This window comes from Cygnus atratus, chromosome 5 (genome assembly GCF_013377495.2).
Source record: "Cygnus atratus isolate AKBS03 ecotype Queensland, Australia chromosome 5, CAtr_DNAZoo_HiC_assembly, whole genome shotgun sequence".
In the NCBI taxonomy this organism is placed as follows: domain Eukaryota; kingdom Metazoa; phylum Chordata; class Aves; order Anseriformes; family Anatidae; genus Cygnus; species Cygnus atratus.
The window spans coordinates 49,530,429-49,557,278 of NC_066366.1; the positions used below are offsets into that span (position 1 = coordinate 49,530,429).

The 26,850-nt window shown below is 40.9% G+C and overlaps 1 protein-coding gene across 5 annotated transcripts in view; it reads right to left on the reverse strand.

Annotated features, from left to right (window-relative positions):
- Positions 1-178: 178 nt before the first annotated feature.
- Positions 179-26,850, reverse strand: part of BTBD7 (BTB domain containing 7) — a 56,864-nt gene continuing 30,192 nt past the window's right edge. For 4 of the 5 annotated variants that reach the window (XM_035539436.2, XM_035539437.2, XM_035539440.2 and 1 more), the window contains 9 exons: positions 17,653-17,861; positions 16,355-16,430; positions 14,456-14,616; positions 13,974-14,117; positions 13,638-13,751; positions 11,969-12,158; positions 8,862-9,040; positions 6,724-7,152; positions 179-5,084 (listed from right to left, as the gene is read on the reverse strand). In XM_035539436.2, coding sequence (XP_035395329.1) covers positions 4,269-5,084; positions 6,724-7,152; positions 8,862-9,040; positions 11,969-12,158; positions 13,638-13,751; positions 13,974-14,117; positions 14,456-14,616; positions 16,355-16,430; positions 17,653-17,861 — 2,318 coding nt within the window. In that variant the 3' untranslated portion in view covers positions 179-4,268. The remainder of the gene's footprint in view (positions 5,085-6,723; positions 7,153-8,861; positions 9,041-11,968; positions 12,159-13,637; positions 13,752-13,973; positions 14,118-14,455; positions 14,617-16,354; positions 16,431-17,652; positions 17,862-26,850) is intronic. The other variant, XM_035539439.2, reaches the window with a different exon arrangement.

The window sequence follows — 26,850 nt, forward strand, 5'->3', positions numbered from 1 at the left end:
ACAAAACTTACATTTTTTCCTAAGAGCCTTTGTTGTTACAGAGCACCTTATGGGCCGTGTCTCATCACTCCTTCCCCCCAGCCCAGCAGTCAGATAGAAAAGCTCACGCCACCACCACCACACGCCGTTCTGCTGCTCGGGCACTGCTGGGAGCAGGTAACTGAAGCAGCCACACGCATGTTCTATACAAGCCATTTATTTGAAATGCCAACTATACGTAGGATAAAGTCAGTGTTACATGCTTCTCAGCAACAGTAGAAAAATAGAACCAGTGAAAACCTTTGTACAACTGTAATGGTACTCAAAAGAGAAATGTATTGTTTTACAATGTATCACACAAGACTAGAATTCAAGTTTGGAGGTACCTAAATAAAAATACTATTTTTTTTAAAAACACTATGTACAATTGAAGCGTAAACAAGTTTTACAAAGTACTGGTTATGCAGGTCGTAGAAAAAACACTTGCATAGGACATGAAGTCAGTTTAAGAAAGTTTTTCTGAGCCTTTAGCATTGAAGGCACTTGACTTTATACCAGTAACAACACAAGGACAAGAAACAGAACCGTGACATTGCAGAAGGCAGAGCTACCTTCTGTAAGTACAGATAATTACAGAAACCCCAAATATGGTTTTACAGTTTCATCTCTCAACCGCTCCCTGTATTGAGCAGAGCTCAGCACCACCTCTACCATAAGCACATAATTATTAGAAGAACTAACATTGCCTCAAACAGCATGTGTATTCTCTCAAAAAAAAAAACGAACCAAGGAAATCCATAAAGACAAACATTGCCATTGGGACGTTCCAAGACCAAAACCCAAGGCTTACAAGTAAGGGTGGCCACAGTCTTCGCTTTCAGAAACGAAAAGCATGACAAGAAACTGCCAAACAACACAGCAGTTATTAACACACAACTACAGTAACTCCGTGGAACAGTAAAACACTTCAAAGGAAGAATCTGTTTCAGGAATTAAGTTATTCAACAATATATTAAGGAAAAGAGGAAGGGGTCAGGGAAAAGGGGAATAAGAAGTTTTTGCATGTTGCTCACTAAATGAAAGTCTGAGCTCTTTAACAGAAGAAGGAGCATAACTCTTCCTCATCCAAGAAAACGTGATGTCCACACCTCTATCCTAAAGCAAAATACAGTCACTGATCCATTGTCTCCATCAAATTTGTAGGAGGAAAGGATGTTAATTTCCAGCCTAATCAGAAAGTGCTTCATGTAAACAAGGAGTTTTTGCACCAAAGTTTCAGTAGAAAGAGAACAAAAAGTAGCAGGTAGCACAGCTACGTGTGTGCTACACGAGAAGCGTATGAACACTAGCTTCTGATTAATGCTTCCATGAAGAAGAATAAAGATGGTCTCATTCCCATCCCTCCATGTCCAACTGGGTAGGAAATCCTACTCTGGACTACAAAAATACAGTTCCAGTAATTTAACAAATCCTTTTCCACTCAAAATCAGCTGCCATTAGCTGCTATCATCTTCCTAACTCAAAATATACAAGTGAAAACAGATTGTCTGAATGGCCTGATTGTCTGTGTGGCCTCAAAAGGACTTGCCTTTTAGTTTGAACCTACTTTTAAATACTTTATTCTTTTTAATACTGTTCTGCTTCTGAGACTTCAGAAGCAATTTTGAATCCTAAAATGCAGGCATGTCCCCCCCAACCCCAGAAAAGCATTTCTCACCAGCTTATTCCAAAGACAAACCATTTCATCATTTCCCTCAAGCCGTAACCTCAAAACTTTTCAGTCTTTATCAGCCACGTCCCCACAAATTTTAAGCTTAAATCTGTAGACTTCAGCCTCATCTCAGTCCAGGCACACAGTGCCGCATCAAACTACAAGTAAAAATAGTTTCCTTTGAAAGTACATTTATAAATTGCAGGTAAAAATAAGTTACTCAGAACAGTAAGTCTTCTGAGGACAGCCACGACTTCTTAGCAGTTAAGCTACCAACATATATATATATATATGACGCAAATGCAGTGAGGTTTTTTTCTTCCTTTTGTGTGTGATGCTAACTAATGCTTCTAGTGCTCACGAGCAAGAGACCAGAGTGTCTGGTTACAGCTACACAGTAAGACAGCACTGTGCTCGGATCTTCAGAATAAATCCAATGAACCTCAGTCCCTAACCCGCAGGAACACTGCTCCCCTCCCCTCTCCTCCCAATACCTTCCTGGATTTAACACTGTTTTACACTGCAGTCCCACACCAGTTATACACAGCGGTGATGAGACCAGGGCTCGTTCTGACCGTGGTCAAAAAACAGTTTAAAAGAGGGTAATGGAGGAAAAAAACACACATCTTCCCTCACCCACAACACACTTACATGACCTGTGCAGCTTAGCCGTGTTTCTCCTCCAATCCTACACTGTGCCTTTTATGGCTGCACCACGAGAGGAGTGCCTGCAGAGCTTTCCTAGAAGCAGGAGGCATACGTATGTAAGCATGTAGGAGACATTATGACTTATTGGTCCACAAACCCACATCTTCATTTATCTACAAGCTATTTGGTAGTTCTGAAATGCAGTATTCAATATAGTTCAGTAAAACGGTATTGTTGTCACGCCTTGCATGCTTTAATGGAACAAGGTGGGTAAGAAGAACTGCCATCAGCTACAAGTAAATTTGCAGAAGATTTCTCTTTAAGTAGTATTTAGGCATTCTGAACTGTAGGGAACAACCTAACCTCGACATAGTTCTTGGATCACACTTAGGATTAGTTTTCAACTACAAGGAAATCCTTTGTTATAGAAACTGCATTAAAAAACCACAAACAGGTGTTCACCAGTAATCACTACACTGCAGTGGCATCAGATCCCTATCCTAAATGCAACAAAGCTGCTCTAAGAACTGCACACTGGGTATTAAGAAGGATGCACTTAACTACAACCGTTACACAGCTGCGTTGTTTCATCTCAACCCAGTAGTAGGGAGCCAGCCCAAAATCTTCACATTCCCTCTGCATATCATGTTAATAGATGAATCTCATTCCTGTGCTTTAAAAAAAAGCAAGATCAGGGAAGAGAAGTGTAATTTAAGAGTGCTAAAGCTTCACATGTTTGACAGTGCTAGAGCAGTTACTCTTCACTTTGATTTTGTTCACAGAACAGTGGCAACTACGAAGTCAGAAACACTTCAGATCAGATAAGGAACACTGAACGACATCGCTAGGAGTGAAGCCCTTTTTAAATCATAGGCAGAAGAAAGCAAGGCAATGAGCAGTCACCTCAGCACCTCTGTCGGAGAGGGAACCTCCCGGATGGAAAGCTACCATTCAGGCAACAGCCTAAGATACTATGCCTTATCTTCCTGACATACCAGGATTTAGCATGAATCCTCAGCTCTAGTCTTCACTTACCCCCACGCAGGGGTAGCTGGAAGAACAAGTTATTACTATCCTTTTTACAGTATTTCTAGATTTACCTCTGCATGGTCAAATGAACAACTCGAGTCTGGCTAATTAATAAGTGCTTTTGGGCGATCATGACATTCTCCGTGGTCACGGGTGAACCACAAAGCAAACAGAATCAGAAAGTCAGATCCTGGTGAATTTCACTGGAATTTGGACTCCTAAATATCCCCTGGACACTTAAATACCCACGTGTAATTCTTGGAGTGGACTTGCTATACAAGGGTAAGACCAGCTGCCAGAACTTCTCAAACAAAACAGCCTGGATTCTTGCCGTAGTCATAAAAATCAGGAAGATTTCAGATCTAAACAAAAACAATTAAACTAAAAATGTAGTATTTTGATGTGCTGTTCTTTGGAATTCCTATAATTAAAAAATAAACACATTGTTACTATCTCGTAAGAAAATACATTTCATTATGTGCAACCCAATGCACATAGGGAATTGATAGGTGAAGGGCAAAATGCAAAAAGTATGAAAATACAGTCCTTTAAATGTGACAATAAAGTTTAACAGATTAGTACAAAACTAATACACTAAAATAGATGTACAGGTGCAAAATGCTACCAGGTTGTAGAAAAAAGGTACCAGCTTTTTTTTTTTTTTTTTTAAAGGCTTAATTAAATCTGATCAAAAAAAGTTTCCCACAAAATAAAACCAGAAGCAGCATTAAAAAACCGATAGCATGCCATCTCTAACAAAGCAATGTATGTATGTACAAAAGAAGTGTATGAAGCTGAATTTATCTGCTGGCATGAATGAATTTGTCTGACAGAAGTCAGGCCAGAAGTTGCAAAGAATGGGATACAACTCTTAGGCACAGAGAAATAGTGGAGGTTGCTTTCATAGAGCAGATTTTTTATACAGGAAGTCTGGTTTGTTTGGAGACCTCCTTCCTCTGCTTGCTGCATCTTCCCTTTCCAAATCTGCATTTCTCTGCGTGCCATGTTCCAATGGCTCATCATCTGCCAGTCTCCTGCTGGGTCTCTCTTCTTGCACTTCGGAGGCATACGCAGAGAGCGAAGGTCTGTTGGAGGTTAGCCCGTAGGTTAAATCAGTTTCCATTTTTGTTCTTCCCCTGATGTGAACTGGGCCATTACCAGCATTCTCCTGGGTAGCCAATGCCAAGTCCAGCCGCTGGGGAGGTTGTTCTAAGACATCGAGGTGTATTGGCTCATTCTTTTGTCTGTGTTGATGCCCATCTTGGGAGAGCAGGTATTCCCTCCTAGAATCCTCCTGCTTTTTAGGAGATATCTGGGAAGGTAGATAAGCTGACTTTAAGCCACTTGGTGATGCCTTATTGTGGCTGTACAAATCTGGGCCAAAATATATGCCTTGCGAAGGCGAAGGGCTGTGCCTGTTTGGTGCTGGAGTGGAAGGTCTGCATGCAGCATTAGAGAAATCATAGAAGTCAGGATACTCCTGCTGATTTTCTCGAGCATCTAGTTTTTGTTCTATTGCATGTTTCTTTCGAGAAGTAGGCATGTGTCTGCTCTGAATACATGAAATGTGCTGGGGTGGACCGGGCCCTACCTCTGTAACCGTCTGGCTTAGTTCTGTGTCGACAGTGAGCTCGGGTAACCTTCTGTCTTTTAAAGACATTGCTGACACACCCATTGCAATATCTGGCATCAGTTCGTTTAGCAAGGGCTGAGTACACTGGAAAAGAAAAGAAATAGGTCCATGGGGAAAAAAGCAAAAGCCAAACAAACCGTATTTAGCACAGTTCCTGCAATTCACAATGTCATTTTCTTAACCTACCTTCACCTAGACTAACCTTAGCCAGCAAGTTTTCTACACTGTTTAAAGAACACGTGTTTTCCAGCCTCCACTCTCCTGCTAGCTTAAGACCTCTTCTTCTCTTCATGAAGTGGCTGTGCCACAACAGGAGTCCCTTCTTAAACGCGTTATATTGTGTTATATTTACTAAGTGCTCAGTGCAGAACCTAACATAAATGGTTTGTTACAGCAGAGAATTTCAGTGCAGGGAAGACAATGAAACATTTGTTTCCTCGCTGTAGATATAACCCCTCAGCTTGCATTTTAAAACAAGTTAATCAAATGTATGCGTATCTGCACTAGCCTCAGGGTTGGGGAGCACCATTTACAAGGCTGACAAGATCCACAAAGTGCATGGATCTTGTAGCTTGCCATTTTTCCCTACACCTGCAATGAGACAAGCAGATTTAGTCTTCCAGATAGAAAAGTTAACTTCCACTTGTATTTAACGTTTCTAATGAAAGCAATTTTAGTAATCATTAACTACTAGTAACTCACACACCGCAGAAAAATTAAGGAACATAAATATCATCTATACTACATTTATTTCTCCTTCTATTTTTAATACATTTTAGGCAACATATTCCTACTGTGAAGCAGTGAGCTGTGCCCTCCTGCCTAAGCTATAGATGAACAAGCTCAAATTTATATCAACTATCACAGAAACATCTCCATAACATTTCCTTTCTGAAGTCTGCACTGACAAATCCTTCAGCTCAGACTTATTTTTCCATTGTTTGTTCAAGTTAAATATTTTAACCTGAAATGCAGTAGTGCAATATATTTAGGGCAATTGCTAAAGAAAAAAATAAATCATGTTTCCATTCAGAACTCCAGATCAAACCTGCACCAAGACAGCAGGTTTTCAGTATGACAGAACAGTATATTGAAACAGTTTTCTCACTGAATAAATGATTACCACGTTCTTTATTTAGCTCTTCCTGTACTTCAAAGCTATCATTTGGTTCATCATCTGTTACAGTTCACTGTTTTCATTGCATCATATTGTAGTTCAGTAACTATGTTTTTCTTTAAATGCTGCAACAAACTATCATATCTGCAATTACCAACTTCCACTTGCCTACCCATTTTAAAATCTTTTTCACCGATGGGAAGCCTTTCCATTCTCCACAGGTTCCCTTCACACACAACTGATTAGTTCAGGGCTACTTACCTGCAAATAGCCAAGATATCATCAATATTTCTACTGTTATAGCATGCAGTCCACTACTGAAGTTCACTTATGCTTTGTTTTAATGTGGAGCAAACCATGCTATTTCAGAAGCTTGGCAAGACCTACTTGCCCCTCCAAAACCACTCCTGCCCCTGGAGCATTCATCTCCCAGGGATGAAACCCTGCCTTTCAGATGCAGAAGGCTGATGACAGGTTTTGACAGAAGAATCTCCTGACCAGCATGCTGTTTTAACTAAGCTGTTACCTCATCACAGGATTTCTCTCCAGCTCCTCTCAGGCTACTACGACCTGCCAGAGATGGGGAGGAGAACTCGTAATACTTACTACTTGCTTCTCAGCTGCCATCACTGCTGCTGCTGCAGCCACCGTTTGCCTCCCCAGACCTGTAGTGTTAGTGCAATCTGGAGGTGCTGCTTTCACGCTGGGCAAGTAGACGGGTGGCGCAGCTTTGGGAGCTGTTCGGGAGTGGAACAGTGAGTGATTACAAGGGTAAGAAAAAGAACGCGAGGGATGTTGACTTGGCACCCTTTGCTTCCAGCCCACTTTGAACTGGTTGTGAATAGGAGTTGCTGGTGGGTGGTATGGAGGCGGAGGAGGGGGCAATGGAGGATGAAAGGCCACAAAAGAGTCCAGTTCTGTAAACATGGTTTCTGCAGTGGGAGTGCTGTTAACGCGGCATCGTCCAGACTGTCTCATTGTCAGGAGCGGGCTTTCGTCCCCAAATCGCTCATCAGGAAAGAATTTGTGAGGATTCTGCAAAGGGAAAAAAAAAGTAACAAAAAGTAGGAAGTCATCCAGAAAAATCTCCTGAACTGACACATGTTGGAACTTTAAATCTCCTAGCTCTGTAACAAGCTAGTTGTGCCACTGAAAATCTAGCCAAAGCTCAAAGCCATTACAGCTACCATGGAGTAATTTTATTTTTTAAACACAAGAAGCATCAGGTTCACTATGTGAAAAAGCTGCCCAACAAATGCAATTTGCTGCACAGCAACATAAAAACAGAAGAGGTTATTCCAGTTTCCCAGAACTGATACATCCTATGCAGATCTACTGAGTCACGGGAGAAAAAGGCCTATGTGATTCAAGCATAAGTAATCTAGTTTCCTAGTTATGTTTTGATTGTTTTATGAACTACCTCCTTAACAAGGAATATGAGCTGTTCATGTTCACTCACGTTCACTCCCACCTGGAGTACTACATTCAGCTCTGCTCTGGGGCCCCCAGCACAAGAAGGACCTGGGTGCATTAGAGAATTACTCCAGAGGAGGGCCACAAAGATGATCAGAGGGCTGGAGCACCTCTCCTGTGAGGACAAGCTGAAGGAGGTGGGATTGTTCAGCCTGGAGAAGAGAAGGCTCCAGGGAGACCTTACAGCGTCCTTCCAATACCTAAAGGGGGCTACAGGAAAGCTGGGGAGGGACTTGTCAGGGGGTGTAGGGATAAGACAAGGGGGAATGGCTTTAAACTAAAAGAGGGCAGATTTACATTAGATATAAGGAGGAAATTCTTCACTCAGAGGGGGGTGAGGCACTGCCACTGGTTGCCCAGAGAAGCTGTGGATGCCCCATCCCTGGAGGCGCTCAAGGCCAGGCTGGATGGGGCTTTGGGCAGCCTGGTCTGGTGGGAGGTGTCCCTGCCTATGGCAGGGGGCTGGAACCTAGGGGATCTTTAAGGTTCCTTCCCACCCAAATCATGCTGTGATTCTGTGTTGTGCACTCCAGTTACACACCATTTACACAGTCAGTTAAATCACAGCATTCTTTTTACAGAGTTATTTCTTCACATCTTAATGATTCAAGCGTTAAGAAAAAAAAAATCAAAAGAGAGGTAACACATTTGGAATCTCAGGAAGTTAGCAGGAACGAGTCATTCATACCTGAATGCCCTCATTTGTATGCTACAGATATTGTACAAAAACTATTTGCCAAATATTTGACTAAATCAGAGTAACTATGATTACGTAACATTTCAAAACCTAGTTTCAACAGGGGAAAGACTGACCTTCTGTCTCCTAGAAAAATAGCTTTTAAGGGCCTTCAGCTAAAAACAAATCTACTACTTCTGGTGCTTCCTTGAAAAATCAGACAGCACACTTTAAAAACTGTTTTATCCTACTTAAGAAACAACCCTTTAATCTCGATCTACTTTAAATCCAAGATTCAACCTTGTTCCCAAATATCTGTGGCAGTCAGAACACCATTAATGGCAACAACTTTTGAGAAAAATATTTATACGTTACACCTATACATTTATAAAATCACATCAATCAAATGCAGCAGTCTCACTGCAATTTGCACCTGGACAGTTCTAAAGTTTGAAGGCATTTCAAAGCATCAGTGTTTGTTCAGCGCGTGCATGAAGCAGCTCTTTTACTGCTGATTACACATCCAAGTCAGCTCATAATCAGAACAGAACCCGAATCAAAGCATTTGTGATCCTACTACAGCAACTTTTCCTACCTGCAGAAGTTCAGCAGCAGCATCAGAAAGACCAAATTCCCGCAGCACACGAATCTGAATCTCGTAGCTGACTGTGGCACCTTCTCCACAATTGAGAGCATACGCTCTTTGCACCTGCTCAGTGTGACGAAGCTCCTGCAGCCGCTTGATCATCTCTTTTACGACAAGGAGGTTGGGAACTGGAGGGACGGCAGAGAATGTAATTAAGGACAACAGATTACTTTTCAAACTGTGAGACACCAAGTCCAACTGCAATGGGTACATTTAATTCTGAAGGAAAATCTAACATCAGGCTGACTAAGCTTTTTTTTTTTTAAAGAAACATTCTGCCAAAAATTTTGACTTGCACGTGTTCCTTGGAATATCATTATGGGGTAAGGCACATGGGATGATGCACACATCATACTAATGGTAAAGATATACACCATTTTTCCAGCTTCTGCTAGAGTAAACCACAAATACAGCCTTCTTTTCAAACCCCTTATAATGCAGGAATTTTATGATTTGGGGTGGGGGTAGGATATCTTAAATAACAACTGACTGTTCCCTCATGAATACTACAGGCCAAGAATTCATTGATTTTTCTTGGCATCCACTTCATACTTATAGTGGAATTCTGTAATCACAAGACCATAATACCAGTATGTAAATTCTAAAAAAAGTTATACAAACTAAGCCAAACTAAACCTGCTAAATTATGTTGTTTTATGCAGCCATGTTGAAATCATTAAACAAAGCCTTTCCAAAAGGAAATCATATATAATTTGGGGGTATTTATGCTATTGCAAAACTTTCTCATGCCACTTTTTGCTGCTGTTTGATGATGAGTGATATTTCTCTGCGGTCTTTCTGTCCTCAGGAAAATATGCATATCAAGAGAAGACAAATCCAAATATCTGAATACGTAAGTCCTGGCATCTGATCCATTACCAGCTTTACAAGGGTTATATATTACCATGACCAGATGTCCATAATGAAAGCTCATAAAAATTAAGTGGATCAGACAGCAAGAACAGTGTGAAAAGACATTTGCATCACACGGAAGGAGAAAACTCAACACCGTGCAACTACAACTGTTCCCAATTTCATAAAGTTTACATTGGTACAAGAAATATATCTAAGTAATGCAAGATATATATATATATATATATATTTCCAAATTGAGTTCCTGTATGAAGAAAAAATACAGATCAATTCTACCCTGTCTTCAAGGCTTGGAAATAAGTCTTCTACCTTATGTTCCACACACTTCAATTGTTCTTAGAAACCCTAGTTTAGCAATCAAACGTTTTGCTATACCCAGCATTTTCCTAACACTGAAAAAAAAAAAGATTTGAGAAGTTTAACTCAGTTCTCCAAATTATTGGTTATAAAAGTTATCTAAATTTATCATGAAAACTGCCATCTTCTCAAACCCTTTTTTTTGTTTTTACACGCTATTATTCACGTGAAACATACAGAATAGATTTTATATATATATATACACACACACACGCGCGCGCAATTCAGTTGTAGGATTTCCAATTCAAACTGGAACTGGAAAGCACAAAAAGAAACCCGATAACCTGCAGAACCTAGCCTCAAAGTAGAGCACAGACTTCAGTAGAAGTTTAACTCATTTCAGAGTAGTGTTGCAACAGGAGCACCAGGACAAGGTGCCAACAGCCTTCACACAAATCAAGTCTATGGGCAGTGAGTACAAGGAAGATGCAAGTGGCAGATGGAGAATACCTAAGCTGCAGAGAACCTCCTGTTCCAAGAGCCCAGCTCAAGGGGCAAGGAGGTGGTGTTGCCTGACTCTCCCTTCAACAGCTCCTGTGAACCATCTGTGCTTCAGGGATGGATTTCTGTACAAGTTAAGGGTTTTGTACATGACTGAATCTCCTCAAATTAATTGGCTCCCATCTACCCTTCCTGCCTCAAGCAACTGGCAAAATAATCACTTCTTTTGCATAATTACAGAATGAAGCAAAGCAGGCAGTTACCAGACAATACCTGTGCTCCAACTACTGGCCAGGCTCACAGCCCGCATCCATGTCCAAATCAAAGGACTGGCAACAATTCCTACATACTACATCGCACAGCAGAGTTTCAAATTGGTCAAGATGCCTCACTGCCCCCAGAGAGATTTTTTTCCTGACTATGAGAACTTTTGCAAAATATCAGAGACCTCTGAGAACCTGTTTCCTTTATCAGCTTCTCCAGAAGCTAAGATCAAGTAAAATGTTATCAAAGTCACACGTAACGATGAAATACTTCAGATTCAATTGGTGGTGAGTGTTCAGTATGTTTACGCTTTTCTGTAGAGGGGGAAAGCCATCTGAATAATTTAATTCACAGCTGAGAGGCCACAGTAACAGGTCTCTGAACAAATACTTCGTTGTTGTTTTTGTTTTTAAATCAAGGTATGGAAGTCTTTAGACATTTCCTTAAGGCTTTATCAAGTCTCCTCCTCAATCACAAAAACCAATCAAGTAGAACAAAACCATTCCAGGAATCTTTCTAGAAAACTTACTGCAGTGCTTAACCAAATCGCTTCCTAATACTTCAACTTAAATACTCTTGCTGCAATTTAAGCCTCCTATTTTGTCCTGCCTCTAGGCAGCTGTAAGAATAGTTTATCTACTTCCTTCCCCATAGCTGACTGCAGGGAGACACCACAGACATACAAAGAGCTTATGAACTGGAGTGGGGAAGTGCACGGCAGGGGGAAGAAGCAGACCATTTTTCTGATGGCATGTCATCTTCTCTGCTTTTCTACAAACTCCTAAACTCATCCACGTCTACTCAGATGTGATGCTCTGATCTAAAAATGGATGCCTAGGCTTTCCAAATCACTCAGCCAAAGCAGGTTAAAGTAAAAGCCCTTCCACTAGCTTACTTTTTACCTATTTATCATGCCATCTGTATATAATTAATCTCTTCAGAGTAGACCAAATCAAAAAGAACCACTGCACGGTACAAAGAAGAACAATCTATGAAGCATCCCTCTCTGAGGCGACTGATCATAATATTCAGTTATTCACATCCACTCCCCCCGTCCCAGAGCCCCCAACCACTCACCCCCTTGAGAGCAAGCAGCATTACAAATGACCCAGCAGCCTCACCTGGGATTTCGTTGGCTATGACTGAAGGAGGACTGGACTGGTTAGCAGTAACTTGCTGGTGGGTGATCATATGACAGCACTGCGGCACCGCGTTGTTTACCATGTAGAGGGTGTCTGGCACGTTGGACATTCGGACCATCCGCAAGCGAACGAGATCGGTTTGTTCCACCATCATTTCGTCCAGGACCGACTGCAACGATAGCCATTGGAGCCCTCATGAAGGCACTGCGCACTCATACCCACCAGGAGCTGCCGCGAACACAGCCCCAAGGCCACAAGCCTAACAATGGTCTAAACTGGGTCCCACACTGTATTTGGCTTTTCCACAGCATTTTCTATTCCATTTTCCAGTCACTACTAGAGTTGGCTTTCCGAGCTAACAGCAGTCAGGGGAATAAAGGTTGGGAAGAATGCTTTGTATGTTTTGTACCTGTCAGGCTGGAAGTATCCTTCTCAAGGCAAGACCCTCTGGACTCTCCCTCAGAGGATTTTTACCTATACTTGTCAATTCTGTGACAGTGAGTAGAAGACACTGTCTTCAAAATGAAGTGTGCTTCCCTCAGATGTCTTAATAGAAAGATTTACACTATGCACGCTTTTGGTTAAGGTTCTCATTTAGCTTTTTTTTTCCCCCCCAAATAATGAGAGGCTAACAGATGGTAATAACTTACAAGTCACTTATGTGCAATTTTTGCATTTTCCTATAATCAAACCGAATAGGAGTACAGTCACCAGACAGAAAACGAGAATCATTCCTCTAAGGTAAAACAGCTAATGATGCTTTTATTTTTTAAATAAACTAACAGCAAAATAAAACAAATAGGATTCCTGATGTAAAAAAAGTATAGAATGCACTTATTTTTAAGATGCTAAAGCATTCCCATACTGTATACCTGAAAACTAAGAGTCAGTGTTTTTATTACATGTTCTTTAACACATTGTTAGTTTTAATAACCCAAGGTACAAAGATACATTTTTAACTGGCTAGTCTTCCTTTGCTGCTTCAGTGCCACCTGACACTCCTATCTGTGCCCAAAGCGAAAAATAGCTTGCTTTCTCCCCTCCCCTCAATGAGTTACGTCAACAACAACTCACACTTAGAAAGCGTTTTCTTCCTTAAGCAGAGGCCAAAAGCTCTGACTTCAAGACAGCAGTGTTCAGTGTTTGCAGGTGGTGTGGATGCACAGAGCTCCACCTAATCTTCCTGTCCTGCCATCACCTGCACTGCTGGGATTCAAGCTCCTGACATAAGTCAGAGCCGCCTTGGGGGGTGACAATGGCTAACCATTTATAAGGGTCCCGTTCTGTCAAATACAATATGGCACGTTTCTGTCCTGCACAAGAGCCCTGTCACCAAACATCACCATCATAAGAGGTGCTAAGTGGCCTTCAATTTTACAGTCTTCATACAAGATATTTAATAAGAAAACTACTGCGTGAATGGGACGAGGAACTTCAGTCAAGTTGGACACCGAATATTTATTCCACTTTGCATAGGATCGAAAGAATTTTGCTTCTGCTCTAATTCAAATAAAAAAAGTGAAATATCAAAGTCCTCTGCCCAGTGGAACAGAAATTCTCCACCCAGCTCTAGAGGGAGCTGGGGAGCCTGAAAGACCTGGCACCGAGGTTGCTGACTAGCTGCAGACTGGGACTCTCAGGCTCTCACCTTGCCATCCGCCTGCCAGGTGGGCTGCCGAGGAGCTGGGCCGGCAAACTGGCTGGAAACCAGGGAGGTTTCCCTCAGAACGCTGCTTTGTTTCCGGTGGAATTTCATCAAGATCTGTCTCGCAAACATTTCAATTTCGACAAAAAAAAATTTTGTTGAAATTTTTCTGACCAGTTCTAGAGACTTGAGCCTGATGATCAAACTTTAAGTCTTGTTAAATTGAAAACGTTAGTATTTTAGGCCAGTACATGCAAAGAGAGACAAAACATACCGACATTTTTCCCTGTTTACAGAACCCCCTGATGACACCAGCCAGATACTATTAATTATTATTACCTTAGCCTCCTCCACATATGGTGAGAACAGTCTTGGCCGCACATATATCCCAGCATTTTTTTGTCGCAGCCAGGCATTTGACTTTCCACCTTCTGACGTTGGTAGCATGTCTGAAGGAGGAGTACTAATCAGGCCTCTCTTCATCTTTAAGAATGAAGAAAAAGTTTCACGTTTTACTAAATAAAAAGTGTATGGGGAAAAACTTGCAAGAAATGCACTTCATACACTGAATCTGTACACCAGTTGTTTTTTTTTTTTTTGTAAGTTTCCTGATAGATTTAAAGTTCAAAAAACTTTAACCTGAAATTTAAATATATATATCTCACTTTCAGTGATAACATTTTAGGAGGTAATCCTTAAAAAACAACACCCCCCTCATCCCTCCTCCTCAAAAAAACCACAGAAAGTCACACAACCTAAACACGTGTAGAATCTGAAATGCAAAGAACCCGGAGAGTACTTGTATGAGACAACTGACTTACTGCATCACTCAGTACTTCACTACTCATGGGTAAGATGTGCTCAATGCGGACAAAAGGTAAAAGTGGAGACAGGATCTCTCTCAGCTCCTCGATGTCAAGATCTCTTCTCTTTACACCTCTCTTGTTTACACTGTGAGCAGTACCACTCAGTAAGTTAGGCTCTGTGAGAAAGAACAACAAGAAATAGTAATTTTACACCGAAGTTTAAATAAGAAAGCAGAAGCTACATGGCTTACAGGAAATTACAGAAGAGGAAAGAAGAGTCTAACTGAAACTAGACAGCGCTTATCAGCATTGTTCCACAAAACTAGTGTATGCTCTAAAATCTGATATGAAACATCAGTAGAGTCAGATTTCGTTTCTATGAGCATGGGTGATTTGTACAGCTGTCACTTTCAAAGCTTAAGACAGGAAGAAAGCACTAAAGTAGTGTCTGGGTTAAATGACCCTAAAACTCAGGTAGACTTGATGAAAACATTTGTGCCTAGCTGCTGGCCGCTCCCCCGGTGACTCCCTCCTGCAGCTCCTCTTTTCTTCTCCAGCAGTTTTCAGAAACGTAGTTATTTTCTACCAATTAAGGCCTGAATAGACCACTGGGACAAGTTATTCTAGCCTCACAGGGTAAACCACCCTAGTAACAGCTGTATTACAAACAAATTGCTTTCACTTTCACACACTATATATGCCAGCAGTGGGTACATACCTGAAGACCACAAGGTGACACCGTATGACGTTCCAAGGTCATTCTCTCTCTCACAGGTAACTACCTTCACCTGTATTTTAAGTATTGTGCCCAACCTGAACGTGACTAACTTCACTCCTTGAGGACACCTGTCAATCATCCTCCATTCAGGACAGGCTGCCCAAGTTCTGGCCAGAGCATATTACCATTTTTCAACGTTTTCTAGTATTTGACTGATGCCACCATGCATCCAGATTGCAAAAGAGGAGTGTCAGTGAGGAAGCATCTTACATTAAGACAAAATTACTGCACTAAATTTGGTCCCAGTTTGACAGAACTTGGTGTAGCTCTTATTTCTGCTTTTGTACACCACATTATCCAACGATCCCAGGAAACAGAATGAGCTATTTACTTAATGAACACTACTGATCACAAAGCTGTGCAATTACTCCGAACGAGCAGCTTTCTCTACCAGTCCAGATCCAGTTTAACCAGCTCCATTATGTTTCAACATGCAGAAATCAAACGTGAAATCTAGTTCTGAAGACAGAAAGCTAGTATTTATTCAGATCACTAAAAAACCCATCTTTTAACTGAGTTTTTGTTTTATCTCATCCAATATATCCATGAAAAACAGTTACATCATAAGCAATAACAATGGACTTCAAAAACATGGCAAGCCACAGCCATCCCACTCCTCACAGCTCCCCAAGCAGGGTAGAGCAGATTGCCCCTAACCACATCCAATCAGGTTTTGACCATCTCCATGGATGGTGACCTGATAACTTCCCTGGGCAGGCTGTTACATTGCCTAACCATTCTCACAGTAAAAAAAAAGTGTTATTATATTTAAATTGCATTTCAATTAATGCCTCATTGCCTCTCATCCTGTCACTGGGTGCCAAGAGAAGAACGTGGCTATGTTTTCTTTACTTGCTGCCATTAGGTATTTATAGACATTGCTAAAATCCCCCCTAAGCATTTCCTCCTCAACACTAAACAATCCCAGCTCCCTCAGAATTATTGTTTTCATTTTTTCTGGAGAAAAAGTATTTCTGCTTTTTCCTCTTCAAAACATTCTAGTGCTTCTGCTTAGTTTTGACCACACAAGACAGAGTAGATTAAGTTTTCTTAAATTACAGATTACCAACAAGAAAGGGACTTCCATACATTTTGGTTTATTTGATTTGGTAGTAGGTGTTTAAAAGGATCCTCACCTCGGTCTGCTATTCTCTTCATTAACTGGTGTTCACCCCATTTAATTAGATATTTAAGAATATCTTGTTCACTTGCCTGGTAGAAAGAGAAAGTCAACAATTTGTATATGATTAGTTTAAATCACAGACACCTCTTTCACAGCTAAGAAGAAACAACAACTGTACCAAAATAAGTATTTTTACTTTACGATCTGCTCTAACACTTGCTCAAAATATTTTACAGTAGTACTACTGGTGTATTGCCACCATGATTCCTAGATTTGTCCCTTATTAAATCTCCAGGAATTAAAACAAAAATTATTTCCACAGAAAGAAAACTTGAGGCCAGTATGCAAACTTACATGACTTAAATCTGAATTATTAGAGTTAATTGAAAGGACAGTTCCAACACTGACTGTTGTTTGAATCTTTTGTAAATTTAACAACACATTATTTGCACAGACTCATAAGTTATAGTAACAACCAAATGTAATACACGGTAATCTCAGTGAAGAGACATATTTGTTATACTATGAACAAAGCACATGTGTTTGGTTTATACCTACATATACACTAACCAAACATTTTTAGAGAAAAAAATCAGACTGAAAAGTAAGTTTTTACTTTCGTAACAACTAGGTTTAAATAATCTCTAACACTGTAGTTTAAAAAGCAATACTGGGACATATATAATTTTAAAAATCCTATCTTTAAGCTATATGGCTGGTCATCATTAAAGATATCTTTCTTGAACAGATACAGCAGCAAAAAAAAAAAATCAAAAGCACAAGTTTTCTATTATTCAGTATGGTGTCCTCTCCCTAAAACCACTGAAGTCAACAAAAAAAAATCTGCACTACTTGTCAGAAAAGTTATTTTTGTCTCCCCAGAATAAAATAAATTAAGCCTTCTGAGCGATTAATTTATTAGCTCTCACTGCCCCCAACCAAGATATACATTGTTACAGCGTTAAGTATTACCACCACATCATTTTTTACAAAATGCTTTAACATGCAAAGCAAATGTTAAGTTCAGAAATGCTTCATTTAAAATAATTTGCAGCTGTTTCTAAGCTATTATTAGGCTTCTAAGTAACAGCATATACCACCAGCTTGTGTTGTGTTATAAGCCAAGAACAAAACAGTTTTCTTAATAACTACTTCAATTTCATTTTTTACATATTAAAAAGAAGTGCTTAGCATGCATACAAAGCCACCTCCTGACTGCAATTTAAGATGGGCTACTCACAAATGCTTCTAGTAATGGTATCACATATCCTGCTCCAAGCAGGACTAGCTGTATTCTGAGCTGCAGATTACCTGTAAATAGTCAGACTGAATCGCTGTAAGCAGGTGGTCCTTGCTTAGTTCATAGAAGACATCTGAAGTCATGACCTGGGTAAACTCCTCACAGAGGAAATGCAGCGCCTGACGATGCACCCACTTGGAACCGTACGGCTGAGAACTCCACTTCAGAATGGCAATTAAGGTGTCTAGTGAAATGCTCTCAGCAATAATATCTTCACAGCCTAGGAAACAAAAGCAAAAAAAAAAAATCAATAAAGTTGTTACAGAGGCACTTTGATCCTGAAGAAATAATACAAGTGTCAAAAATACGTAATATAAAGGATTATACGATTCCCATCAGAGCTACAGTGAGAGTAAAATCAGAAGTGCCATACAGACCAAGATTTGCAAACGGGCTTAAATTCTGACTGAAAGTCTAATGTATTTTTAATTGTGGTTTAGGGATTCCAGCTACAGTCATTCACCCTCTAAAGCCACACGAAACTCTTCCTGCTGGTACACTAAGATGAATGACTGGAAGAAAGCTAGTTCAGCTATATTAGAAAGCCCTTTGATTAACACACATTACCTGTGTGTTTAACTCACTTTAAAGTCACAAGCCTGAATTTGAGTCATTACAGCAGATTCAGAGGCATACATGAACTGTAACACCAGCGAGATTTTTGCCAGTATCACTTCGCATATGGACTCTCCTGAGACAGACCATGCAGCAGATCAGAAACAAGAGCTGTGACATGTTGTTGATACTCCGCTATTCAGCGCAGCATGAGGGCAGCAAAGCATAATTTTCTGACTAGCAGCAAAGGCAGAAAGCAGTGAGCAGTTGCTCTAGGCCACCATCCTGGCCTCCACACCAAACACGGCACAGAGGGGTGCCAGGGCAGAGAGCGCCTCTTCAGATAGGGAGCCCCAGAGTGAAGTATGCAAGAGGCAGGGGCTCTGACTTGTGTCGAGTCTGCTACACCTTCTCTGCACCCACTGCTGCATTAGGAGTTACTCCTTCACAGAGTACGTGTCTTCCAAATACAAGACAGGAAATCTTCCCATCCTGAAAGGAGATGGAGCAGATGTGGAAGAAGTCAGGGGAGACACACTGCAGGAGGGCTGAAAAACACTGTTAGTCAGGATTACTGCACTAAGACAGACTGCACCACAATGCGAATAACTGCAGTGCCCAGCAGCACTGTGCTGATTTCACTTGCACATCTGGCTTAGATATTCACAGAATATGATTTCTATTTGCACTACAAAGATAGCAACTTGAAGAAAAAAATCCTGTGCTAGAATTATACATTCCAGTCTCAATCCACTATCCATTACAGCCACAAAATTATAGCTGTACTCAGGCCTGTGAGAGGCTCCTGGATGGCTGAGAGCAGCATGCTTACAGTGCAGTTCTTTTACTTCTTACACATTATCATTTATCCTCTATTTCAGCAACATGAAAGAATTAAAAACGTTGACTGTTGTTTAGAGAACTGAATCTCCTTACTGAACTCTTGGGTGAAGAAAATGTTTAGCTTGGTAATCTTAACATTTGTCAAGACAAAGACCAGAAAGACTCATGGTGCTACATACTTCAAACCGGTTGCATACGTGCAAAAAAATCCCAAAACACCAGCAAGTAACAGAACAAAAAGAAAATCTTACTTTTCTACATAGGCCAGCATATAGTAAGCGTTGACTCATTCACACTATTAATTGCAACAGAAATGAAGCAGTCATTATGGAGTAACAAGTAAATGTGCTATTTCAGACAAGTAGAACTCTATTTGCTGAAGTGCTGTTTAGAAGCAAAATCACTGAAATGGGAAACTTAAGCAGTAGAGGAGAACAGGTACTAGGAAGCAACAGGTTAGACAAAACACAAAGGAGGTCACAAATTTGCCTGTCCTATCGCATATGTGCATTTCTACTTAATAGTATAAAAACAGCATGTTAATTATGAGAATAATATTTCAACATTTATTTTTTCTGAACTTATAAGTACAAAAAATACAGTGAATGATATATACAGTCAGTGCTCAGCGAGAACATTTACAGCAAATTCCAGGAATGTGTCTGGATGTATATGTAGTTCTGGAAGCAGTTTTTATTTATTTTCCAAGGTAATTTAGGAGAATAATGCCTGCATCCCCCAGTATTAATATAAATTAGCCACGCTTATAACTGAAATAAACTTTCTTCAACAAGCACTTGGGATGATTTGTATTTCTACATTTCTACCTGACTTGCTTCAGAAAAGACCATATATCAATGCAGCCACTGCCAAAACACTTAACAAATGCATATACATTTCTGGAAGACATATTAAAGGTCGCATTATGCTATTCATCCCATGTTAGGCTCTCCATTTTTAGGCTCTCCATTTGTTTTTGGAAAAGGCAAACGTATGAGTCATGTTCCACTGCACCTGTTTAATCCTCGACCGTTACTGAAGTAATACAGTACTTCTCAAACTACCTCTGACCATTACATTACACGTCATTACTACTAAAAATAAGGACAGATGACTTACTACAGATGTTGACCTCTAATCTGCAGAGCAAGAATCGGCCTAAGTGAGCAGTGAACATGCAGCTCAGCTTGTTTACAGAAACAAGAAGCATCTACCTGATCACCAGCGTTACAAATGACAGCAGAGGATCAGAACCACTCTCTCAAATACTCCACTTGGCTTTTGGTAAGTGTTAGAGAAACTGCCCTCCTGAGATGTGGGAATTCCCCAGAAGCCCAGCAGATAAACCTCATTTTGTATTCTTCAAAAATTCCATTCAGGAACCCAAAAACTGGTGTTTAGGAAAAAGCTACTTTAAAAAAAAAAAAGCTCAAAATACTTCAGCATATGTCAGGAGTATGAGTAAATGAAGTCTGGAAGCTTTCTACTTCACAGTCCGTTTCTACTTACAATTCTACTTACATTTTTAATGGCTGACATAGCATTGAATAGTCTCTATCTCCCAAACCTGCCCTCCCCAACCATTTTATCTTCCCTTTTGGGTCTCAAAAAAAAAAAAAAAAAAACAGAAAGAAAGAAAACCTTAAGCTAGCAACAGACTTGACAATGCCAACAAAAGGTAACCAATCACTGGGATGACTAGTTACAGTATGCTTAAAAGAGGAGTTAGCTTCCCTAAATAAGAAACACACAGTTTGAAACAGTTCTTTAAGGCCACCTGTTGTGTTGCACCAAGTCTCACCCTACTAAATCCTATCACAATTTTTTGCACATTCTAATTATTCTGTTTGCATGCAAGCTGACTTCAGCAGATGATTACATCCCCTCAAGAGTACACATAAGGAGCATTCCGTTTCAAAGGCAGTTCATAGGCCCATTCACCGAAATCAGCCACAACAAAACTCAAGCTGTAAGCACAAGACTTAACCCACAGTGAATGCCTTTCATAGCATTTCCTCATCCAGCATTTATTTTTGAAACAATAGGAATGCTGTCCCTGCAAAGACGGAAGACTATGTATCCACAAGAAATGCAGTTCTGAGGATCCGAGCACTACCGATTTACAAAAGCAGAGCATCAGCGCAGCCTCATTTCTGGGAAGCCTTTTTGCACAGCTACCAGCAATATGACAGGAGATGAAAAGCTCATTTAAGATGCCTAAATGATGAAACAGTCCTTTTCCCAAGTATTTTTATCAACGTGTCAGAACAGTGGGCATGTTAAAAGTACTTCTTCTGAAGCAAGCATGAGGTAATAATTAAAGTGTTTTCTGAACATCTAAATAAATTAGGGCAACCCAATTCTAGCTATGGAAGGAATCCAATCCTTTTCCTTGGCAGAAGATTTTCTTGCTTTAACAATCAGCCACTTGGCAAAAAAAGCCATCATCTAATAGCCACAATATTGTTCTTCACAGTGGAATAGAGCATTTTTTTCCTATGAGTGCTGTTTTATAATATTCAGGCAGCAACAGCCTTTCCAAGATCTATCTGCAATGTCCCTAAGTGCTCTACCCCAATCTGGGACCATTAGCACCTTCCAAAGATCTTTCATTTCTTCAGACTCCAAGATGAATGACTTTATCCATTATGGACAACTGGGGCTTTCATGCCCTCTTTTTGCTGGATGCCAATAGCCATAGGTCCTGCCTACAGACAAGTCCTTTCTGCTTCCCCAGTTGTCTCTCAAACACGATTCCACAGCCCTTCCAAGCAGGAACAGCCTGAAACAGCTTGAGTCCCTACTCAGCATACTAACTAGCAGCTTGGGATCTTATCAAGACAGTTGACAGACCTACCAAAAACAAATTACGTGCCCTCAACAGTTAGCAGAAGTGGGATTAAGACAAGATCTTCCTACAGAGTTGTTAGCTTTATTTAACTCATTTTGTAGTGGAGACCTTTCCCCTTAAACTTATGCATACCAATGAAGCCAAGAAAACCTAAATTAAAAAGAATTCATCTTGACAACAAAACAGGATCTAGAGGCTATTAAATGGTTTCTAAAGTTTGTCACCTTAGAAGGGACCATGCTGACAACCAGGACCCATGTTTTTAAATCTGCTGGCACACAGAAAACAGCTCAAAGGCATGAGTCACAGCTAGTCTGGACTACGACATATCTGGAAGCTCCAGAGACACGTCCCCCTGTACTTGGCTCTGGTGAGGCCGCACCTCGAGTACTGTGTTCAGTTTTGGGCCCCTCGCTACAAGGACATGGAGGTGCTCGAGAGAGTCCAGAGAAAGGCAACGAAGCTGGTGAGGGGTCTGGAGAACAAGTCTTACGAGGAGCGGCTGAGGGAGCTGGGCTTGTTCAGCCTGGAGAAGAGGAGGCTCAAGGGAGACCTCATCGCTCTCTATAGGTACCTTAAAGGAGGCTGTAGAGAGGTGGGGGTTCGTCTGTTCTCCCACGTGCCTGGTGACAGGACGAGGGGGAATGGGCTCAAGTTGCGCCAGGGGAGGTTTAGGTTGGATATTAGGAAGAACTTCTTTACTGAAAGGGTTGTTAGGCATTGGAATGGACTGCCCAGGGAAGTGGTTGAGTCGCCATCCCTGGAGGTCTTTAAAAGACGTGTAGATGTAGAGCTTAGTGATATGGTTTAGTGGAGGTCTTGTTAGTGTTAGGTCAGAGGCTGGACTAGGTGATCTTGGAGGTCTCTTCCAACCTAGATGATTCTGTGTCATCCATGAGCATCCTTGCTGTTCTAACCAAGTTCCTGATTGGAAGAAAAAAAAAAAAAGACATTTGCTCAGCCTCCTTCCCATGTCTTACAGACCCAAGGATGCAAACATGTCCTGTACTAAAGAACGTTTAACAAGAAGGCTGCCCATACTCACAGGCTGGTCAACTAGTCACAAAAGCTAACCTCGTTGCACACTGGAATTAAACCAGACTGTCCTCCTCTCACACTCCACACCTCCTGCTCTTGCGTTTCAGTGGTACTTGGGTGGCCATGCAGCATACCAGTCAACTCATTTCTGTCAGATACGCATCCACATCAGATCCCTGGCTGCACAAACCATGTGGGAGGCAGGGCAGCAGTACCACTTCTGGCAGCCAAACCAATCTGTGTCAGATTCAAGCGACCTCACATAACTCAAGACAATTCCTAGCAATATGAATTTAAGTTGTCCACAGCAGTAGGTAAAACATCACCTATGAAAACAGTAAGAGCAAGTCAGAAGAGTTAGATGGGTTATTAGTTTTCTGTCTGTACTATTATCTCATAAGCAGCAATACAACAACCTGTACTTTCCCGTAACTGTATTGGGCAAAGGGGATCTTCTCTTCAGCATCCATTTCTGTCACATTTTGGCTAGCCCAATAGTTACAAAACAAGATAATTTCAGTGGCTTGACTTTGCCAGTTGATTAACTATTAGCTTCATCTCATTTTAAAGATTTTTTTAAACCATTTGAAAAAGATGGAAAACTGCTAAAACTTAAGGCAGCTAGAAACCTCTAGCATTCCTTTAAGACAGAGAATACGGCACTACAGGGAAGAAACGTAACCTGATGCCAAGGCAGCAACTTGCAGGTGCATTTCCCCACACGCATACTGTAGGACTCTGAGGCAAACAGGTTTTAGTTACTTAGAGGTAAAAAATGACATGAGTGTTGTGCAGAAGAGAAAACAAGACCTAAGCAGCACTGGAGATCAAGGAGTCTACAGACCTTAACAGTCAAACACTTCTGAAGTCTATTGTGAAGTTCAGTACCTCTTTTGAGGTACTTTTAATCCCTCCATTGATTTGTCTCAACACAAAAGAATAAAAAACGTTTGTGTACTCCCATCCTTGAGAAGCTGAATTCAAAGCAACACCTGCTATGGACCTGGTAATGCAAATGGTAGCATTTCCTAATTCAAATACTGAGCTGGCTTGACTTTATAGCACTTCAGATGGTTAAAACAAATACAAAACATGAACTGAAGGTTAGGACAGGCAGCATTCTGTATTATGCTAACCAACTTTCCACTGTGAAAACTCAATAAATTACGTCAACTCCAACACAGCATACCATGCAGCCATTTGAAATACTAAATCAGGGAGCAGATGAAAACAATGCAACTTGTGTAATTTAAAAATACTTGGATATTGCTGTCAAACTGTAAGGCTGTTAAGCCTTCTAAGATTTTTGAAGTTATAAGTTTATTGAAGTTATAAGTTTAGCCAGAAATTTAAAAATTGTTACATGTTTAAAGGTATTCGCATTTGTGGCAAAACACTTTTTAACATTTCCTCTGCCAAACAAAGAAAACACTCACTCTCCTGCTCCTACCCTAAGCACAGGGCATGAATTTAGGAAGCCTGAAATCTGCTTTTACATCCTTGGCTTCTTGCAGCCACCAGTTGGTAACAGCCCTTGACTGGGCTGCAGCATTCCTTAAAAAAGCATATTCAGCAGCAGGCAGCTTCGCTGATTCAGCTTAAACAGAAAACAATCGTGTGTCAGAAACAAAAGGCTGTCAACTCAACCATAACGAAACAGACGGAAGAACTTAACATGGGAACAATGAAGGGCTGAGGGAGGCTGAGCTGATGTTCCCAGGGACACCTAGTAGCATTACTAGCCATATACTTCCTAGAAAATAGGTGACAAACCCTGAAAGCAGTGTCCAAATCTGTTTCTCTGCAAAAATTTGTTTGCAACATCACAATTGTGTGTTTAATTGGGCATGTAATTGGCCAACTCCGCAAAATTCTTTATCCTTACATATAATCCTGACTAACAATACTGTATGAAAGATTTTCTGCTTTCTGAACTTTCCCATTTTCATCTCCTTAATGTAAAACCTTAGTAATAATTTCAGGCTCGAGTACAAGTGAGTCATGGTAAGGAGATAAAAGGTCAGATTTATGGTAATATTTACTTCTTCATATTCCATTTATTTTACAGTTATAAGTCCCAGACTAGTTCCTTTGAGCACTTCCACTGCACTAATATAACTAACATACTTGCTCTAATCTTCCCACAATATATTTGTGTGTATTTAATACAGCTACTGTGGGCTTCCTGGTGCTTCACGACTTCAGTACTGCTGAGATCAAGAGTACTTTTGATGTCAGATGATATCTGCCTCCAGATCAAAGGCTGCGCTCCTGAATATGACTATTAAAATAAAGTTTCTTTTTATTCTTGTCAAGGGTAAAGTAAACACCTAAAAATAAAAGGAAAGAAATGTATAGCTAGAAGTCTGAAATTATTTTCTTTAATTTAGAAAACTTTTTGTAGTCTTTCTTCTACCTCTTGATTCCCAGGCAAGACCACTGCATAGGGTCCCAGCACCCAAGAACCTGCAACAGAAAAGATGTATTGTGCCACCACCTCAACGGGACTACTTGTGGTAGTCAGCACTAGGGCCAAGATGCACGTATTCAGCGTAGATGACCAACAATTACGATACTGGAGTCAAAGTTCTCTGAAACAGCAGTACATGTGGCAGTGCGGTAAAGCTGGAAGGGGGATTGTTTTAACCATGCACAGGGAATAGGATTAGGGAAGTGATCTGGTTTTAATAATGGTGCTATCGAGGAGGACGGGCTAAGTGATTTTACACCCAGTTTTGTGTGTTAAAACAATCACCAGTGGAGCTGGAGAGCAGCAAGACGACAAAAGCAGGAACAGGAGTACAACAGGCAGAACACAGCAACATTCCCCTGAGGGCTGTGCTCGAGCATCGTGGAGAAGGCTCTAACCCACACAGCCTCTGCAAAAGCAGTTAAGAGCTTCACTTCCTCATAGTTAACAAATAGTGCAGCATGCCTAATAACAGTTTCTGGGTTATTAGGTACAAATGGGTTTTGGTATGACGAGACCTACAGATGAAATGATTGCTGATTAGTTCATTTATTCGTATTACTTCACTCAAAGACCCAATCCAACTTCTTTAGGAATATAAATGATTTACACTGATCATTAAGTCAAGCTGAAGCCAAGTAAGTTCTAAATGGGCTTGCTTTACTTGGACAGTAAAGATTCTTAGCACGTACCCAAACCGTCACTGACTTCATCACAGGGAAGCAATCTATTAAATACAGTTAGAAAAGGGAGCATGGCTGCGTTAGGAACAGGATGATTTCCATAGAAAGAGTCAAAGCTGAATCATCGCTGAAACTGATGAAGAACGACATCTGGATACTTAGAAAGGACCCCAAAGACAAATCAAGCTAAAATCAGCTGGAAATAAATTAAAAAAATGATCAGAAGCTTTAAAATCCATCAATTCCACCTGACACTCAGCTACAAATATCCAGCCAAAATTGGGTAAAGTGAGCAAAATGAGTTGGAAAGAGTATCCAGACCTGCATATAATGAACCCAAAATATTTTGCAGGAAACCAGGGAGACAAGCTTTAGCATATTTGGAATTGGCCAGAATGAGCGAGCCAAATCAAGAACTTGAGCTGGGGTGTGTGTGGAAGTCTAGAGAAGAAACTTAAGACATTAGCTACCGCAAAAGCCAACCGACCGGTCACAGAACCTGGGTGAAAGTGATGCCTGCAGCCCAGCGGAGGAGAAGAGCACTGTCAGAGGACCAAGCTGGGAGACTTGACGAGAACTGCCTGCCCAGCGGGCCCCAGCCACTACACACAGTGCTGTCTCTTCCAGCATCGCTCTGCATAACGCCTGCAAGTCAGATGTCTGAGTGACAGCTTCTAGCACAGAAGCGCGCGAGCTGTGAATCAGGGAACGGGAGGGTCACTACTCATGTGGAGACTCAGCTACCTCACGTGAAGTATTACACCTGCTA